General features: G+C 41.6%; 7 protein-coding genes across 7 annotated transcripts; 1 reads left to right on the top strand and 6 right to left on the bottom strand.

Moving 5' to 3' along the window:
* The first annotated feature begins 6,458 nt into the window (after positions 1–6,458).
* LOC108143196 lies at positions 6,459–7,136 on the top strand. The gene is made up of 3 exons (XM_017267448.1): positions 6,459–6,530; positions 6,584–6,907; positions 6,978–7,136. Exons 1-3 carry the CDS (start codon positions 6,459–6,461, stop codon positions 7,134–7,136), a joined length of 555 nt encoding a protein of 184 aa, XP_017122937.1.
* Positions 7,137–13,037: 5,901 nt separating this feature from the next.
* Positions 13,038–13,633, bottom strand: LOC108143120. The gene is made up of 2 exons (XM_017267360.1): positions 13,568–13,633; positions 13,038–13,511 (listed from the first exon to the last, which is right to left on the bottom strand). The coding sequence occupies exons 1-2, from the start codon at positions 13,631–13,633 to the stop codon at positions 13,038–13,040; spliced, it is 540 nt and encodes a 179-aa protein (XP_017122849.1).
* A 114-nt stretch (positions 13,634–13,747) lies between these two features.
* Positions 13,748–14,361, bottom strand: LOC108143198. The gene is made up of 2 exons (XM_017267451.1): positions 14,278–14,361; positions 13,748–14,221 (listed from the first exon to the last, which is right to left on the bottom strand). Exons 1-2 carry the CDS (start codon positions 14,359–14,361, stop codon positions 13,748–13,750), a joined length of 558 nt encoding a protein of 185 aa, XP_017122940.1.
* A 116-nt stretch (positions 14,362–14,477) lies between these two features.
* On the bottom strand, positions 14,478–15,072 carry LOC108143121. The gene is made up of 2 exons (XM_017267362.1): positions 15,004–15,072; positions 14,478–14,948 (listed from the first exon to the last, which is right to left on the bottom strand). Exons 1-2 carry the CDS (start codon positions 15,070–15,072, stop codon positions 14,478–14,480), a joined length of 540 nt encoding a protein of 179 aa, XP_017122851.1.
* A 179-nt stretch (positions 15,073–15,251) lies between these two features.
* Positions 15,252–15,848, bottom strand: LOC108143122. Its single transcript, XM_017267363.2, has 2 exons — positions 15,792–15,848; positions 15,252–15,728 (listed from the first exon to the last, which is right to left on the bottom strand). The coding sequence occupies exons 1-2, from the start codon at positions 15,840–15,842 to the stop codon at positions 15,252–15,254; spliced, it is 528 nt and encodes a 175-aa protein (XP_017122852.1). The 5' UTR covers positions 15,843–15,848.
* A 206-nt stretch (positions 15,849–16,054) lies between these two features.
* LOC108143197 lies at positions 16,055–16,705 on the bottom strand. The gene is made up of 2 exons (XM_017267450.1): positions 16,595–16,705; positions 16,055–16,510 (listed from the first exon to the last, which is right to left on the bottom strand). The coding sequence occupies exons 1-2, from the start codon at positions 16,703–16,705 to the stop codon at positions 16,055–16,057; spliced, it is 567 nt and encodes a 188-aa protein (XP_017122939.1).
* A 952-nt stretch (positions 16,706–17,657) lies between these two features.
* On the bottom strand, positions 17,658–18,203 carry LOC108143123. Its single transcript, XM_017267364.1, has 2 exons — positions 18,189–18,203; positions 17,658–18,131 (listed from the first exon to the last, which is right to left on the bottom strand). Exons 1-2 carry the CDS (start codon positions 18,201–18,203, stop codon positions 17,658–17,660), a joined length of 489 nt encoding a protein of 162 aa, XP_017122853.1.
* Between the last annotated feature and the right edge of the window lie 93 nt (positions 18,204–18,296).

Below are 18,296 nucleotides of genomic sequence, written 5' to 3'. Positions count from 1 at the left end.
TATCACAATTCCACGCGGCTGCTGCCAGAGACACTAAATAAACTGTTGGCTTGGGTCGCAGCCGAAAAGTAAGCAGCAGGAAATATCTTTCAATTGCAATCAGGATGGGGATGCAAAAGGGGCAGCGTGGAGTGAGTGAGTCATCATGTAGTCGATAAGCTGTGCCGTCGATTAAGTCCCGAATCGAGCTTTTATATCAGCCACTGACCATCGTGAACCATAGCCCATTTCCATGCGCAATTAGCTGGTGTTATGTGACGGACAAATTAGCCAAAATCCCCTCCCGACTTGCAACCGATCCATGTGCACTCACCAGAGGCGCATTAAAATTCATGTCCTCGAATATTGCGCATACGCCGCGTGGCGCAGCGCTGCATGGCGATAAACTCCAAGTGCTCTGCCACGGACGACCACGACCGCATGGCCATCGTTTGGATAGGCAATGCCAACGACTAGAACATGGCTCGCCGCATCCTCATCCGCATCCTCATCCGCATCCGCATCGATTGCCATTGAGAGGGTGGTGCAGGAGGGGGGGGGATTCCTCACATCCTAGGCTGTCGGAGACAACGCCCTGCCATATTAATCTGGTTAATGATGAAACTGAATCAGCGTTTTAAGCGAGCCACTGCCATTGCACTGCTACTGCTGTTGCTGCGTAGCATAAATGACCCAGCCTGCAAATAAATTAGCTGCGGCTTTCTCTCGCCTCTCGACCACTGGCCATAAAGTTGCCATTCTCGGCGATTTTTTCCTGTTGTAGTGTCGCTGCCGCTGTTGACTTGAATTTGAGGAGGAGGGGTTTTCGGTTGCATATTTGAGGCAAACTAAGCTCACCTTGTGAGCTTTAAAAGCAATGCTCGCTTAAAGTTGACCTATGCTCCATTGCCTCCTCACTGGCACGCAGTGTCCGAAAAATTGCTCAATTATTCAAACGAATTTCACGCATTTAATTGTGTAAATTTAGCCAGCCATGGCAGACTCACCACCCCTCCCCTCCCCTCCCCCGAAAGGATTCCAGGAGTCGAACCACCCACCGAGCCATGTCCGTGCAGTTCGAGTGGACCTGATGTGCGTCGGCTAACGGTACGTAACGTCATAATCACCCCGAAGCGCACGTAATTGGCCAATCAATTGTGTCATTGTTCGCATTTATTACGCGGCCTTTCGGACTGCGACTCTGGCTCTGACTCCGAGTGTGAGTCTGAGTCTGAGTCTGCCCACCGTGATTTATGTGGGAGGTTGTGGGCAAGGGGAAGGGATCTGGCCCATGACCTGGGTGCCAGTGTTAGGCCTACCAGAAGGAAAATCAAGAAAAGCGAAACTGCAGCAAATGAGATCCTGCAAAGGCAGTGCTTGTTTCGCTCTGTTGTGGTTTTGTTCTCGCTTCTTTTTCAGCTTTTCCCGTTTTCAGCTGTAACTTTTTAACAAATGCACAAAACGAATGACAACTTCCGGTTCCGGTAGGGGAACTGTGCTGCCTTCCAGGCGCCGAAGGGAAGGGAATGTGGAAGGGGAATGTGGAAGGGGAAGGTAAAGGGAGGTCTACGGCCGGCTGTCACTGCGAAAAATTACATGCCTTGCGCAAAAGTTTTGCCTCTTCATTATTCTAACATCAAGTCGACACGAGTTGCGGTTTTTGCAATTTTTCTTCAACTCCCGCCCCCGCGTCGCCGCATTCTTCTCCAAGGAATTTGTGCACAGTCAGACAAAGTGTGAAGCGAGGCCCAAAACTTCTGCTTCGCCGGCGCACATGCTGCCAGCTCGGAGACAGCGCCTCAGACATCCAGTGAACAGGAACGCTCCTTCCGGGGCGGGCGATGCGGTGCGGTGCGGTGCGGTGCGGTGCGGAAATTATACGCTGCATTTTAATCACAATTCAAATCAACGGACTCATCGTCTTTATTCCGAGCAGCGGGCGTCTGTGCTTCTGCTGGCAATCCATTCAGGACTTCTTCCACGCCCACAGGATTGTTCCAAAGTGGATGTGGGGCTGGTGACAGTTTTTCGGAGCCCTCCACTTGGTTCATTATTAACTCGTTGGCATCCATGGAGCTCGGGCCAATGTGCAGCAGCAAAACTAACTGGCTATTAATGGCCCTCAATTTGCGGAATAAATTTCCGTATAATTCACGGGGCTCTTCCGATTCATTTACAATTACCCATGTTGTTCAAATTCCATCGCGCGTAAACATTTGCAAACGAAATTGAGCATACATTTGCCGTTCATTGCGTGGGCAAATCGAGCAAAATATTGTTAACAGCCCTGAAATCACATCAAAAGGTCGGCCTTCAGTTATCAACTGCACTGAAGGAGAACTTCATAGATCAAAGTGCCACATAACGCGCACCTTTGGCTCGATAGGAAAACTTTTGTCCGACATTTTGAGGGTGATTTATTAATGTGCAAGTCAATGCAATTTGCCAGCCTTTGACAGATGGCGATAAGCGCCAAGCAGGAGCACCAAAAACAGCACAGAAAATGGAAACTGTCAGAATGGGGCAAAATCAATGACAGTTGCGATTCGGAAAAGTTCGCCAGACCAGAAATCCAAGTCGCCTCGATCGTATCGTATGCGGCAATTAGCATTCCGTGGCAATGTTGCAACAATAATTTAACGAGCCAGCAGGAGCTGTTCCACAGAAAAGTCGCAAAAACGCCGAGGACCTCCGCCAAAGGACAGAAGGAGGCAGCGAAAAAAATTATTTGATTATCCTGCGGCCATGCGCTGTCACAATTTCGCAGACTGCCCGCCGAGCGTGTCGACCAAGTCCAGGCGACTCCGTGTCCGTGGTCCTGGGTGTCCTGGGTGTCCTGGTGTCCTGGGTGTCCTGCAGCAGCGCCACGAAAGTGCCACATCAGCGAAAGTCTGTTAACTTCCGGTTTATGGTTGCAGCAGCTTATGGAGTCATTTCCGCCTGCTCCCCGCTGCCCCGCTGCCCTCCAGTTTCCATTCATTCATTCGGCTCAGCCGGCTGGCAGGACACGGTAGCCAGCTGGCGGTGCCCGCAGACCATTCTATTAAATCATCATTTCACTCCCAGCCCCGTCGCATCCGCGTCCTTCGGCGCACTGCGCTTGCGGTAATTTCTTCCTCCTTTTTTCGGCTGCAAGTGCTTCCTTTAGATTTATAATTAAGATTTGGTTAGCAGCGAATAGCGGCTCTTTCTGAATTTATGCTGCCCTGTCGGGCAGGCAACTGCAGCTGCCCGTTAAGCGGTAATTTATCATATTTCTAGCGTCAGTCCCTAACAAATTATATGGGCAGCCCGAAGTGAGGGTGGGACTCAGTTGGATGGGTAAACTTCGGAGCCATTCTGCAATTTAATTACGTTGAGGGGCTGGCCTGAGCGCCACCTGAGTGGATCCGTAGTTTCATTAGCGCTGGCACAGCTCCTTCCCGATATCGAAGCTCTGACTTGAGCAGATCAACACACGAAAAGAAAAACAAAGTCAAAACAACAACTAAATTTTAAAAAAGCATTTTAATTCTCATGAAATGGTAATTTGTTAACAGAATAGTTAATTACAAAAAATAATTGTTGCATTACTATTACAGTGGGACTTACAAAAAAGTGTGTACTGACTCTTAAATGATTGCATACTAACCATACATAACCATACAAATTGTACTCTTACAATTGTATATAGCATGTCAATCAGTCAGTCGACCACTGCGCTCCCGCCCTATATTCAACTATGTTCTTGAAATTAAGGTGTATCTGGAACGGTAGGGGGGAGTACATTTTAATTATTTTATAATTCAGGCTTGCTTGCCTACCCGCTGACCCACGAGCTAACAAGTTGGGAGGATTCCAATTTATAATTTTAACACTCATTAAAATCGACAGCCGGCGACGCCGACAAAAAACAAAATAGTTATATTACCATATAAACAGAATAATTAAAATGAATCAATTCATACCTTTGTTTTTATGGTACTATGTATTAACTTGGAAATAAACACATATAACACTAGTAGGTATAGCAACAAGAAACTTAACTAGAAAGAAAGCGAACTTCGGCAAGCCGAAATTCATATACCTTTGCAGCTATTGCAAAAATTAAATATTCTTTAAAACATTAAAATTATGATTTACTTGCGTATATGTTTAAAAGCATTGAAGCTATGATGATTTGCAGCTGATTTATTCGATAGAACCTATGACAGCTATACGATATCGTTTTCCGATTTTAATAGAATTAAAAGCGTAATTCTAAACTGGCAATTTATTAATAAGTCAAAAATAATTAAAAAACAAGAAAGAAAGCAAACTTCGGCAAGCCGAAGTTCATATACCCTTGCAGCTATTGCATGAATTAAATACTTTTGAAAACATTTAAATTATGATTTACTTGAGTATATGCTGAAAAACATTGAAACTATGATGATTTGCAGCTCAATTATTAGATAGTTATTTTATATATTTTTATTATTTCTATGGGAGCTATATGCTATAGACGTCCGATTTTGATAAAATTTAAAACATAATTCTGAAATAATTAAACATTGCTATATGTCGAAGAACTAAACAAAAAATTAAAAAACAGAAAAGTTATAATTTTTTTTCATTTATTTTTCCGATTGTTCCTATGGGAGCTATATGCTATAGTCGTCCGATTTTGATATAATTTAAACCGTAAATCGGAAATATTTTACCATTACTAAATGTCGAAGAACTAAACAAAAAATTAAAAAACAGCAAAGTTATAATTTTTTTTCATTTATTTTTCCGATTGTTCCTATGGGAGCTATATGCTATAGTCGTCCGATCCGGCTCGTTCCGACTTATATACTACCTGCAATAGAAAGACAACTTTTGGGAAAGTTTCATGCAGATAGCTTTAAAACTGAGAGACAAGTTTGCATATAAACGGACGGACAGACGGACGGACAGACGGACAGACAGACGGACATGGCTAGATCGACTCGCCTAGTGATGCTGATCAAGAATATATATACTTTATAGGGTCGGAGATGTCTCCTTCACTGCGTTGCAAACTTCTGACTGAAATTATAATACCCTCTGCAAAGGTATAAAAAGCATTTTAATTCCCATGAAATGGTAATTCGTTAACGGAATAGTTAATTACAAAAAATATTAGTTGCATAACTATTACAGTTGGACTTCCAAAAAAGTGTGTACTGACTCTTAAATGATTGCATACCAACCATACATAACCATACAAATTGTACTCTTACAGTTGTATATATGCTATATCAATTAGTTTGTCAGTCGACCACTGCGCTCCCGCCCTATATTTAACTATGTTCTTGAAATTAAGGTGTATATGGAACGGTAGGGGGGAGTAAATTATAATTATTTTATAATTCAGGCTTGCTTGCCTACTCGCTGACCCACGAGCTAACAAGCTGGGAGGATTCCAATTTATAATTTTAACACTCATTAAAATCGACAGCCGGCGACGCCGACAAAAAACAAAATAGTTATATTACCATATAAACAGAATGATTAAAATGAATCAATTACTACTTTTGTTTTTATGGTGTTATGTAATAACTTGGAAATAAACACATATAACACTAGTAGGTATAGCAACAAGAAACTTAACTAGAAAGAAAGCGAACTTCGGCAAGCCGAAGTTCATATACCCTTGCAGCTATTGCAAAAATTAAATATTCTTTAAAAAATTAAAATTATGATTTACATGCGTATATGTTTAAAAGCATTGAAGCTATGATGATTTGCAGCTGATTTATTCGATAGAACCTATGACAGATGTACGATATCGTTTTCCGATTTTAATAGAATTAAAAGCGTAATTCTAAACTGGCAATTTCTTAATAAATCAAAAATAATTAAAAAAAAAATTATAAAATAAAATTTGGAATTTTTTTTGGTATATTTAATATTTTTATTGTGTCTTTAGGAGCTATTTTCTTGAAATTTAAACAGTAACTCTGAAATATGTCAAAAAACTAAAAAAAATTTTAAAAACAGCAAAGTTATAATTTCTTTTAATTATTTTACCGATTGTTCCTATGGGAGCTATATGCTATAGTCGTCCGATCCGGCTCGTTCCGACTTATGTACTACCTGCAATAGAAGGACAACTTTTGGGAAAGTTTCATGCAGATAGCTTTATAACTGAGAAACTATGTAGTTTGCCTAGAAACGGACGGACAGGCGGACAGACGGACATGGCTAGATCGATAGTGATGCTGATCAAGAATATACATACCTTATAGGGTCGGAAATGTCTCCTTCACTGCGTTGCAAACTTCTGACTGAAATATAATACCCTCTGCAAGGGTGTAAAAATAAAATATTTAAATGAGAATTTTACTAAGTGTGTCCTACATATACAATTTATTGTGTGAAGATAAGGTGTTTCGCTAATGCAAAAATTATGAGCTTTTAATGGACCCATTAGCAGCAAAATGCGTGCCAATTGAATTCTGTCAAAAGACTCTATTAGTAAACATCGAACAGTAATGGTTGTACGCAGAGCCCTTATTGTTGGGCTGATCCTCTGTTCAGCCTGCGGACTTCTTGGGGGTGAGAAGGTGAGATTTGGTGGACAGCAGTATTGCTTACCCTGTGTCTGACATCGCCACAGGCCCTGAATTTTCTGCTCTTTCGAAAGATTGTCACTGGCTACAACAGCAAGTACATCTCCTTCTACGAGGCGGCAGTCAGTCGGGACTGCACCACGATCAACTTTACCTTGAACATTGCGCGGGACATCACGGCGGACGTGTGGCTCAGGGTTACGATGGGGCAGCGGGTGTCCAAGAGCGGAAACGCCTACCGGGACATCTTCACGTACAAGGTGAATATGTGCCAGGTGTTGGGAAGGGGCAAGGGCAACAGCCTGATCCACCTCTGGATGGACAATGTGCTAAGGCAGTCCAACTTTCCGCGTAGCTGCCCACTCAAGGAGGTACTGCGTAGCTGGCAATCTGGCAATCTGGCAATCGGGCTGAACAAACTAACTGGAGGTTCCTTTCCAGGGAAACTACTACATGCGCAACATTCGATCGGAAACGGATATTGTTCCACGGTTCATCCGCTCGGGCAGCTTCCGGATCGACTCCAGTGTCTATGTGAGGGATTGGCACAACGTCAACCTGACTGGCACCGTATTCTACGTCGACATCAAGATGAAGTGAGTGAGTGGGTCCGGTCGCCAACTGGAAACTGGCAACTGGCAACTGGCAACGGGCAACTGGTCACATTAAAAAGCAATGAATCATTGAAGAGCTCAAATCTCCACTGGGCTAACACCATTTCTCACTTCCAATCGACTAAATCGTTGCACGTGCACTTCGCATAAATAAATTAATGAGTGCTCCAACAAGGACACGGATACGGGCACTGATTCGAGTCCGGAACGTGGCTGGCCACGCTGCGAGCTGCTAGCTGCTAGCTGCGATTTATACGAGTGCGCAATCTAAGCGCAAAATAATTTAAACACTGTCAATAATAGTTTGGGGACAAAGTATTTTCCATCGACAAGTTTGCCTTCATCCCTCGCCCTTCGTCCCTCGTCCTTGGTCCAGCTCCTCTCGACACGTTCGCACGCGCTGGCAAGGATGCCACGGGTTTTTCCATCGCATTCGCCATCAATTGCACTTCCGCCGCTGGAGTGAGGGGCGGAGCGCAATTTCTTGTGTTTTGCCGGAACTCAGGGAAGAACAAACGGCAGGGCAGTGCAACCGGAGTTGCGGACAGAGTCTTGGGAGCTTCTGGGAAACAATTGCAGGGTGGTGAAGGGGGGGGGCGGATAACTGGAGAAGTGGCGTCGTGTACTCAAGGAAATTGCCATCATTATACTTGTCGCAGTCGCAGTCGCAGTCGCCGTGCCTTGTGTTAAATAACGTTTAATGTTTGTTTGCCGTGAAATTGATTTACAAAAGGGAGTCGCATTGGCCTTCCGAAATCCATCCGATGGGTCTTACGGGCTTTGCCTTAGCCAAGCTGTAATATCTGTGATGTTCAATCATCTGCAAGCCATTCTTTGGAATCATTTCAAAGGCCTCCAATTACATAGCTTACATGGATAGGCGTTTGAACTAATTAGGCAAAGCTTACCTGACTTTCACTCGTTCTGTGGCCCACACTCATTAGTCATCAGACATGCCTGTCGGCGTTGTCAGGATTGGGAGTAGAGTGTGGGCTGCGCTATGCAGGGGGCGCAATCATCACCACACAACCTATAATTATACCAGCGGGATTCGAACAAATTGGCCGGCAAGAAGGCCTGGGGCAAATCATTTCGGATGTGTCTGTGTGCAAATGCACGTTATGACCGGACCGTCAAGTCGGAAGGACTGGGAAGGCAGCCAGCAGGCGGCAATTAGGAAGCAATAAAGTTAAACGCTCAGTACACCGAGTCACATGTTAGGCAGACCGTTCGTGTGACGATGTCTAATGTCTCCTTTTTCCTGGATTCGCTTTTCAATTTCTTTTGCTGCATGCGACATCTGTGATCCCAGTTGAACACTGAGGACAATGGAGCCCAATTGAATGCGCCAATGTCTTCTCCTTCTGCTGCATCGATAATCAACGCAAACGAAACGCCGTGCAACATGTTGCAGCCTTGTTCAGGATATTATTATTATTTCACGCCATAAAATTGCTGCTATCTTCCGTTGCAGACGTTCCCCGAACAGTGTGAAGAAAGCAACGGTAATGATTCGGTTATCGACGCTTGAGTGCGGAAGTTGTTAACATCATCACTGCATCGACAACACAGGCCAACAAAATTGCATTTTTATACCCTTGCAGAGGGTATTATAATTTCAGTCAGAAGTTTGCAACGCAGTGAAGGAGACGTTTCCGACCCTTAAAGTATATATATTCTTGATCAGCAACACTAGTAGAGTCGATCTAGCCATGTCCGTCTGTCCGTCCGTCTGTCCGTCCGTCTGTCCGTCTGTCCGTCTGTCCGTCTGTCCGTCCGTTTATATGCAAACTAGTCTCTCAGTTTTAAAGCTATCTGCATGAAACTTTCCCAAAAGTTGTCTTTCTATTGCAGGTAGTATATAAGTCGGAACGAGCCGGATCGGACGACTATAGCATATAGCTCCCATAGGAACAATCGGAAAAATAAATGAAAAAAAATTATAACTTTGCTGTTTTTTAATTTTTTGTTTAGTTCTTCGACATATAGTAATGGTTAAATATTTCCGATTTACGGTTTAAATTTCATCAAAATCGGTCGACTATAGCATATAGCTCCCATAGGAACAATCGGAAAAATAAATGAAAATAAATTATAACTTTGCTGTTTTTTAACTTTTTGTTTCGTTCTTCGAGATATAGTAATGGTTAAATATTTCAGAATTATGTTTTAAATTTCATCAAAATCGGACGACTATAGCATATAGCTCCCATAGGAACAATCGGAAAAATAAATGAAAAAAAATTATAACTTTTCTGTTTTTTAATTTTTTGTTTAGTTCTTCGACATATAGCAATGTTTAATTATTTCAGATTTATGTTTTAAATTTTATCAAAATCGGACGTCTATAGCATATAGCTCCCATAGAAATAATAAAAATATATAAAATAACTATCTAATAATTGAGCTGCAAATCTTCATAATTTCAATGTTTATACCCTTGCAGAGGGTATTATAATTTCAGTCAGAAGTTTGCAACGCAGTGAAGGAGACATCTCCGACCCTATAAAGTATATATATTCTTGATCAGCATCACTAGGCGAGTCGATCTAGCCATGTCCGTCTGTCCGTCCGTCTGTCCGTCCGTCTGTCCGTCTGTCCGTCTGTCCGTCCGTTTATATGCAAACTAGTCTCTCAGTTTTAAAGCTATCTTCATGAAACTTTCCCAAAAGTTGTCTTTCTATTGCAGGTAGTATATAAGTCGGAACGAGCCGGATCGGACGACTATAGCATATAGCTCCCATAGGAACAATCGGAAAAATAAATGAAAAAAAATTATAACTTTGCTGTTTTTTAATTTTTTGTTTAGTTCTTCGACATATAGCAATAGTTATATATTTCAGAATTATGGTTTAAATTTCATCAAAATCGGACGACTATAGCATATAGGCCCCATAGGAACAATCGGAAAAATAATTGAAAAAAAATTTTAACTTTGCTGTTTTTTAATTTTTTGTTTAATTCTTCGACATTTAGTAATGGTTAAATATTTTCGATTTACGGTTTAAATTTCATCAAAGTCGGACGACTATATCATATAGCTCCCATAGGAACAATCGGAGAAATAAATGAAAAAAAATTATAACTTTTCTGTTTTTTAATTTTTTGTTTAGTTCTTCGACATTTAGTAATGGTTAAATATTTCCAATTTACGGTTTAAGTTTCATCAAAGTCGGACGACTATATCATATAGCTCCCATAGGAACAATAAAAATATATAAAATAACTATCAAATAATTGAGCTGCAAATCATCATAGCTTCAATGTTTTTAAACTTATACGCAAGTAAATTATAATTTTAATGTTTTCAAAAATGTTTAATTCTTGCAATAGCTGCAAGGGTATATGAACTTCGGCTTGCCGAAGTTTGCTTTCTTTCTTGTTTTCAGCATATACTCAAGTAAATCATAATTTAAATGTTTTCAAAAGTATTTAATTCATGCAATAGCTGCAAGGGTATATGAACTTCGGCTTGCCGAAGTTTGCTTTCTTTCTTGTTTCGACTGCAATTAATATAAGCTACTTTAAGAACAAGGTCATTACATTTGTTCAATCAGTTCTGGTATCTGCACAATGTACTCCTTAAATTTTAAAATATAAGAAGGATATGCGGATGCCCTGACACACTTTTCAGAGTCGGCTTAAGCTGAAAAATAATAAAATTTTTGAATTATTTTATTATTGTTAAGCAAAATGAATCCAAAATTCTTAAGTATAAGGGGAACACACATTTACTGCGATAACATGTTTGTGGATTTGGATTATTTAACCTACTACTATTTGACCTACTTAAATTAAATAAATTAGACTTCTATATTTCGAATTATATGAGTACCCTTTAAAAACCATTGAAGCTGTATGTATACCATTCCTATGGTGGCTATATGATTTCGTTTTCCGATTTAAATAAAATTAAAGTGTAATTTTGAATTAATAAACCATTCCCGTGTTTAAAAGAATTACAAAAAAAATTGAATATTAGAGAAGCTAAAATTTGAAAATTAAAATGTTTGTAAAATTCCGATTGTTCCCATGGGAGCTCAATGATATAGTCTTCCGATTTTGATCAAACGTAAAACATAATTCCACAATTATAACTATTACTAAATATTGAAGAACTAAAAAATAATTTAAAGACCGCAAAGTTATAATTTTTTTTATTGGTTTTTCCGATTATTCCTATAGGAGCTGTATGATAAAGTCGTCCGATACGGCTCGTTCCGACTTATATACTACCTGCAATAGGAAGACAACTTATGGGAAAGCTTCATGAAGATAGCTTTAAAAGTGGGAGACTAGGTTGCGTATAAACGGACGGCCACATGGACATGGCTAGATCGACGTTCCTAGTGATGCTGATTCTTTATTCTTTTCTTTATATGTCTCTTTATTTAAACCCGTCTTATTGCTTTCGCTCATATCGAAAGTTCCAAAATGACTCTCTCAGAAAGATCCTCCTACAGTTCATGTTGCTTAACATAGGCTTAACATCAATTTTAAAATAAGTATAATTATTTTTATTGTGTAAGTATCGGTATATTAAGTTATGTGTGTTAGTGTATGTATGAACCTACTACAATCTATAATTTATAGGGTCGGAAATGTCTCCTTCACTGCGTTGCAAACTTCTGAATGAAATTATAATTCTCTGTGCAAGGGTTTATTAATTCCGCGAATTCATCAGAATTTATTTAAATAAAATAAGCAATTATGCCAGCTTTAGTTAACAACAACAAAATTGTAGCCAGGACGAAAAACTATAAGAGGCCAAGCAAACCGCCTCGCAAAGCTGCACACTGAGCCAGCTGGCTCACGCTTTGCCCATAACATAATACTTAAAAAATTAGTTATTAGCACATTTTTAATATATTAAAAATCAATCTAATTTATGCCAACATTTCCAAGAATTTTATTGAAATTTTTTTTTGCCATATTTTCAAAGATGCAATTTTCCGCAATATTGAAAAAAGTTGATAAATTTTAGTAAGTAGAGTCGACGACCTAGCCAAATACTTGAAAGCTTGTAGCATAATAAGTCAAAACAAAAAGAACGCAAACTTCGGCATGCCGAAGCTCTTAACCCTTGCAGTTATTGCAAAAATTATATTCTTTAAAACATTAAAATTATCATTCTGACTGAAATTATAATACCTTTTGCAAGGGTATAACAAATAGACGTTTTTGTTGGGTCGATTATTTTAATAAAATTGGCACCAAAAGTTTATATTTATATACTTTGAAAAATAAAGAACAAGAAACCAGCCCCTACTCTGTTAACGTTATATAAAACGCATATGTTCCTTGAGGCGTTTAAGCTAGCAGGAAAAGGCTAAGCTAGAAATCATATATCGAACGTATTTTATACCTAGCTGCTGAACAATGCTAATGAGATTCCAAGACCCTTAGAATTCGAAATATATTAAAAATTTTTAGTTAATTATGCTGTCATTAGACTCGTATTTTCAACAAGAAACAACCAGCCCAAAACATTGTATCGTTTTGACCCAGCGTCTCTAACAGCTCCAATTCTAAATTGGTTTTATTGTACTTTCCCCGTTATTTTCCCTAAGCCAATTGATTATCTCAAAGTCTTGGTATTATAATTCTCGATCGGTATATCACTCGTACCGAACGAACTTTCACAGCATATTATTATTTCAGTGGATATTAGTAGTCTGATCTTCTTTAACCCAATTGACTCACTAAATAAATTTATATATGTACGAACTTTTTTCTAAGAAGTTTACTAGCCGTAAAGCTCTTTAAAGATTTTTGTTACAATTGAGTCAGTGGCATAGCTGATATCTCACGATCATTTTAGTTTATTGACTTTCACAGCGAAAATGGTCCAATTATATAGCCAGGCGGAAAGCAATAATCGATGATTCTAGTTGGATAGGATCGCATCAATCGTCAGAGTCAATGCTTCTTCGTACGACTTAGTGGCGTATTTGCCGTAGAAGAAGTTGACCTTGGCGCGATATTCACCAGGGATGAGAAACTTGTGGGTCATTGAGCTCCCCATGCGCCAGTTGCGCAGGTAGTAGTGGCCCACCTCCACTGGGCAGTTGTACATGAAGTTACTGTCCTTGGTCATATCCTTGAACCAGGTCTTGAACAGGCTGTTCTTGACCCCCGACGTCAAAGCACACACGTCGCTCTTTTGGTTGAACATGGACTGAAAGTTCTTGGCGTTGGCCAGTCGCAGCTGAATGTCGATGTCGGCCTTGAAGCCCCTCTGAATGGGCCGGTTCAGATCCATGTCCATGTTCAGCAAGTTGTCGACAATGGTCAGCGAAAAGTTTTTGAAATACTTCGGACTGTACGAGCAGTTCCCGGTGAGGAACTCTACTCCGCGCTCCTGAAAGATAACCAATCTGCAGATTTTCCAACTCTCGGGTTCAGAGAGTGACTTACCCCCGCCACGAGATCGACGTGGCAAGCCAATCGAACGAGCACGGAGCAAACAAGCAATTTCCACATTTCAAAGCCCGCGATGAAGCTCAAATGAATGCCGTGGAAATCAATTACAAACTATGGTCACGAGCACCGAACATTTATTTCCAAGCCATTACCCAACGGAGCAGAACCAGTGCATCAGATATGTATGACAGCATCGGCCGTACAGCTCATTATGAAGTCCTCATCTTTGCCCTTGTACCCTCCGAAAAAGTTGTAGGTCTCCAGTCGGTACGACCCACTAGTTATGAACGGCGGCACTAGACCCTCCCCGAACCGCCAGCCCCTCAAGTAGTAGTGGCTCGCATTCAGCGGACACTGGCGGAGGAAGTTGCCGTACTTGAGCAGGTTCTTGTACCACTTCCTGAACAGGTTGATCCGGGCCGCGTTCACAATGTGACACACGTCGACGTTGGTGGAGAAACGGCTCTGGAAGCTCTTCGTGTTTCCCACGCGGGTTCGGAAATCCAGCCTGGCCCTCCAGCCTCTGTGCAGGGGCTTCCGCAGGTACATGTCCAGGAAGACCTGATCGTTGCGAATGGAGAAGCTGAAGTTCTCAAAGTATTCTCGGTTGAATCGGCTCTCGCCGGCTATGAACTTGATGCTGCGATCCTGGGAAAGACAAGCTAGATCTTCTAATTTACCGGCGGAAGTGAACTGCCGCTTACCGCCGTGACAGAGAAAAGAATAATGACCAGACACAAATGTATCTCCAGCCTCATGAGCTGCAAAATCCACATACGCAGAGCCATCTCTGCTCACAATAAATAGAGAACTGTTTTATTCAATAGTTTTACGTTCAACAAAATATATTAATTATCCAGCGCATTGGAGCCTGACTGCCCAATTACACACTACTGACTGCGATCTAGCCCAACACGGCTTCCACACTGCACTCCAGAAGGGGTTGCTCCACCTGCTTCTTGAACTTGCCATAGAAGAGGGATCCGTGGATTCGGTAGTCGCCCAGGTAGAGAAAGGAGGGCACATAGTTCGCGTCCAGTGTCCAGCCATGGAGGTAATAGTAACCCTGCTTAATGGGACAGCTTGTGGCCAAGTTTCCCATCTTTAACATGGATGTGTACCACCGTCGGTAGATCGACTCCTGGGAGCCCTTGATCATGGCGCAGTAGTTCATATCGTGCTGGTAGACACTCTGGTAGGGTTTGCCCTTGGCAGGACGGAACTCGAAGCTCAAGTGCATCTTCAGGCCCTGCCGCAGAGTGGTGACCAAAAACGCGTCCATTATCACTTTGGTTTGGATTATTTGCATAGTGAAGTTGGAGAAAATCGACCTGTTGTACTGGCAGTCACCAGCCTTGAAGGTCATTCGGGGGGCCTAAATATCAGGTTCTCAACATGACCTTTCTGCAAGGAGCTGAATGACTTACCACGCATTGCTGGATGAGAAACGCCACCACCATGGAGACCAAAACAACAGGTATGACTTTCCCGGGAAACATCGCGGGGGGTAATACCAACTCGAACAGTGTTACAAACGCCCAATTTTTTACATTGCAATTAAAGCCATTTAATGGGATTGTTTTTCGGTTCGAGTTGAGTGGTAGATTGATCAATCGGTCAAGTACAAAACACTTGAATGGTATAATTACACTCGCCCAAATCAGGCCGAACCCCTTGCCTATTTGTTATGCATTGTTGCCTCCACGATGCACTGGACAAGGAACAGCTGCCTCCTGGTGCGATACTTTCCGTAGTAGACCAAGGCACTCAGGCGGTAGTCGCCGCTCAGCAGGTAGGCAGGCACTAGGCCCATGTCGACTTGCCAGGCCTTGAGGTAGTAATGGCCCGCCGGAACCGGGCAGTTCTCCATGAAGTTGCTGTTCTTCATGGCGCTCTTCACCCAGCGCCGGAAGAGCGAGTCCTTCAGGGTCGAGAGCAGCTCGCAGTAGTCGGTGTCGGTCTGCACGAGGCTCTGGAAGTTCTTGGCGTTGCTCAGGCGCAGCTGCACGTCCACATGTCCACGGAAGCCCACCTTGAGGGTCTGGAGCAACTCTATGTCCGCCGTGACCGTACTGTTCACTGCCGTCACGTTCAGCTTGCTGAAGTACTTGGGGTTTTTCTCGCAGTGCACGCCACTCAGGCTCACCGAACTGGGCTGCGGTGGCGGAGTGATTAGAGCCCGGATCGGCTGTCTTATTCATACTATGCCCATGCTTACCTCTGCCAGCATCACGAGCGCACCGATGAGGACAAGTGCTACCTTCAACATTGGTGCTTCCGAGCTCTAGTCTGATTGCACTGGCAGTCTGCTCCCAACGGAGCACTAGCTTTGCGGTTGCACACGAATCGGATCCGCTAATTGGTTTTAAATTACTCCGCAATGGCGCACTGCGAAGTGTGTTTGATTTAGAACGAGTTACTTGATTTCCCTTTATTTATGAGCTCGAATCAATTTTGCTGTATCATAATAGCCATCGGCGCTCAGGTGGCTTGCAACAGAGCGTAGACGACCAGTTCGAGGACAAAGTCCTCCTGCTTTGACTTGTGCTTGCCATAGAAAAAGTGAGCGGACACACGGTAGTCACCGGGAAGCAAGTAGTGCGGCACCAGCTGCGAGTCCAGCTTCCAGCCATTCAGAAAGTAGTGACCCGCGGGCACGGGGCAGTTGACCATGAAGTTTCCGTGCCTCAGCATGCTGTCGAACCAGCTCTTGAATGTGCTATTTCTCACCGAGGAAACCACGCCGCAGGTGTCCAGAATGTGGGCGAAGATGCGTTGGTAGCTTCTGCCCTTGTCGAGGCTGATCTGGGTGTCGATGAGGACCTTGAGGCCGCGGTGAATCGTCTTGGAGGTTACCATATCCATTAACATCGTATTGTTTTTAATTTCAAGTGTGAAATTTTTGAAGTGTGCCCCACTGAACCTGGACCTTCCCGTCTGGAAAATAAACGAAGACTTTTTCACAGACAGAGCGGATTTATTCGGCCAAGGCTTTTAAACTTTTAAGCAACTAATACTCACTCCATCTGCGATTAACAATTGGTGCGAAAAAAGCAGGGAGGCACAAGTTAGTACTTTCAACATTTCCATGCTGATGCCGAGCGTGTAATGATGTAAAAAAAACATTTTCATGCAACCACCAATCATACTAAACTAATTTTAATTGAAGCAACATAGTGTTGCTAATTTTACTGTATGCTGATGATGTTAAACTTTGTTTGTCCTATAATAATTTGCAATCGGGTTTCGGTTTACAGTTCGATATTCATTGTTTTCAGAGATGGTGTCAATCGAATCTTTTAATTCTGATTTGCCTTAAATGTAAGGTAATGACTTTTTATAATGCCTCTGGACCGAATATATTCGGTCAACGATTTAGGAGTTCTTCTTGCCCCAAAATTAAAATTTGACTGTCACATAAAGTCTACTGTTAACAAGGCTTTGAGTTTTCTTGGATTTATTAAGCGATGGTAAAGAGAATTCGACGTTCCTTATACAACTAAGTTATTTTTTACTTCTCTTCTCCGTTCTAATTTAGAATATTGAGTCCTCATTATCAAGAACATATTGATCGTATTGAGTAGGTCTTCTTTTTGCCCTTCGTGGTTTGAACTGGGATCAAAATGTAAGGTTGACTTCTTACTCTAGTAGATTACTATAGCTTAATTTACATACTCTTGTAAATCGTAGAATTATGCTTGTAACTACTTGTAGGTGATATTGACTCCATAGAATTGGTAAGCTGCTTAAATTTTAATGTGCCTTTACCAACCCGCAGCTGCCATCCTCTTAGTTTGCAAAGAAGTACATCATGAACCCTATCGTGTTCTTTGTTATAATTATAATAATCTATATAATCAAATTTTCAGTTCAACATCTATCTCTGTCTTAAAAACGTTTTTTTTTATAAATGTCTCGACATTATGTTGTTTGTGTTTTCCTCGCGAGCTCGATAACTGTCCACTAAGCTATTAGAGCCATTTGTTTCGTTAGGCCAATTTTTTGTTCTGCTTATAGTGTATTAACTTTCAAACATTATAATATAATATAATTTAATATATACAATAAGGGGATCACACATCGCTTATTTTAGTTCAACTACAAAGGCACAGGCCACAACGAATTCTCTGATTGTTTCGTTACTTCTTAGCTGGTTCATGTCGAACTTCACTCGGTACTTGCCTGCATACAAAAACTTTGGAACGAAAAGCAGGTTATAGTTATAGTTTTTCAAATAGTATACGTTCGGTTCGACTGGACAATACTTGTTGAAATTGCTGGCATCAAAGAAGGTCGCAAACCATCTCTTGAATATATTGTTTCTCCTCTGGGCCAGCATACTGCACATATCCAGAGTGTACTGGAAAATTTTCTGATACCTAATCGAGTTTTTCATGCTGATGAGGAACTCCATGTCCATTGTCACACCCTGAACGAGACCTCTTAATAAAACAAATTCCAAATTAAGCCGTGAGTTTTTCACCATCATGGTAAAATTGGAAAAGTAGCTTCGACTAAAGTTTCCACATTGACTCTCCAGCATTACGATTTCACCCATCTGAAAGTGTTTAAAGTGCGTATTAATAAATTCTACCTTTGATCCACGAATATTTACTATAGGAGTGGACATGATCATTAAAAACACCACTATCACCAAAAAACCTAATCCATTCGTTGACATTTTCCAAAATCGCAGCTGCCTGATTGCCGAATATTTACTAAA

The sequence above is a fragment of the Drosophila elegans genome, unplaced genomic scaffold (assembly GCF_018152505.1).
Source record: "Drosophila elegans isolate 14027-0461.03 unplaced genomic scaffold, ASM1815250v1 contig_208, whole genome shotgun sequence".
NCBI lineage: Eukaryota > Metazoa > Arthropoda > Insecta > Diptera > Drosophilidae > Drosophila > Drosophila elegans.
This window is presented reverse-complemented; position numbering and strand designations above follow the sequence as displayed.

Bases quoted from the DNA above. Each gene is read 5' to 3' on its own strand.
- LOC108143196 (XM_017267448.1), top strand. From the start codon at position 6,459: ATGGTTGTACGCAGAGCCCTTATTGTTGGGCTGATCCTCTGTTCAGCC. The intron at 6,531-6,583 runs GTGAGATTTGGT...ACATCGCCACAG, and splicing joins GACTTCTTGGGGGTGAGAAG to GCCCTGAATTTTCTGCTCTT. The intron at 6,908-6,977 runs GTACTGCGTAGC...GTTCCTTTCCAG, and splicing joins GTAGCTGCCCACTCAAGGAG to GGAAACTACTACATGCGCAA.
- LOC108143120 (XM_017267360.1), bottom strand. From the start codon at position 13,633: ATGTGGAAATTGCTTGTTTGCTCCGTGCTCGTTCGATTGGCTTGCCAC. The intron at 13,512-13,567 runs GTAAGTCACTCT...GTTATCTTTCAG, and splicing joins ACGTCGATCTCGTGGCGGGG to GAGCGCGGAGTAGAGTTCCT.
- LOC108143198 (XM_017267451.1), bottom strand. From the start codon at position 14,361: ATGGCTCTGCGTATGTGGATTTTGCAGCTCATGAGGCTGGAGATACAT. The intron at 14,222-14,277 runs GTAAGCGGCAGT...TGTCTTTCCCAG, and splicing joins TTCTTTTCTCTGTCACGGCG to GATCGCAGCATCAAGTTCAT.
- LOC108143121 (XM_017267362.1), bottom strand. From the start codon at position 15,072: ATGTTTCCCGGGAAAGTCATACCTGTTGTTTTGGTCTCCATGGTGGTG. The intron at 14,949-15,003 runs GTGGTAAGTCAT...CCTGATATTTAG, and splicing joins CGTTTCTCATCCAGCAATGC to GCCCCCCGAATGACCTTCAA.
- LOC108143122 (XM_017267363.2), bottom strand. From the start codon at position 15,842: ATGTTGAAGGTAGCACTTGTCCTCATCGGTGCGCTCGTGATGCTGGCA. The intron at 15,729-15,791 runs GTAAGCATGGGC...CCGCCACCGCAG, and splicing joins CGCTCGTGATGCTGGCAGAG to CCCAGTTCGGTGAGCCTGAG.
- LOC108143197 (XM_017267450.1), bottom strand. From the start codon at position 16,705: ATGAAAATGTTTTTTTTACATCATTACACGCTCGGCATCAGCATGGAA. The intron at 16,511-16,594 runs GTGAGTATTAGT...TTTATTTTCCAG, and splicing joins AATTGTTAATCGCAGATGGA to ACGGGAAGGTCCAGGTTCAG.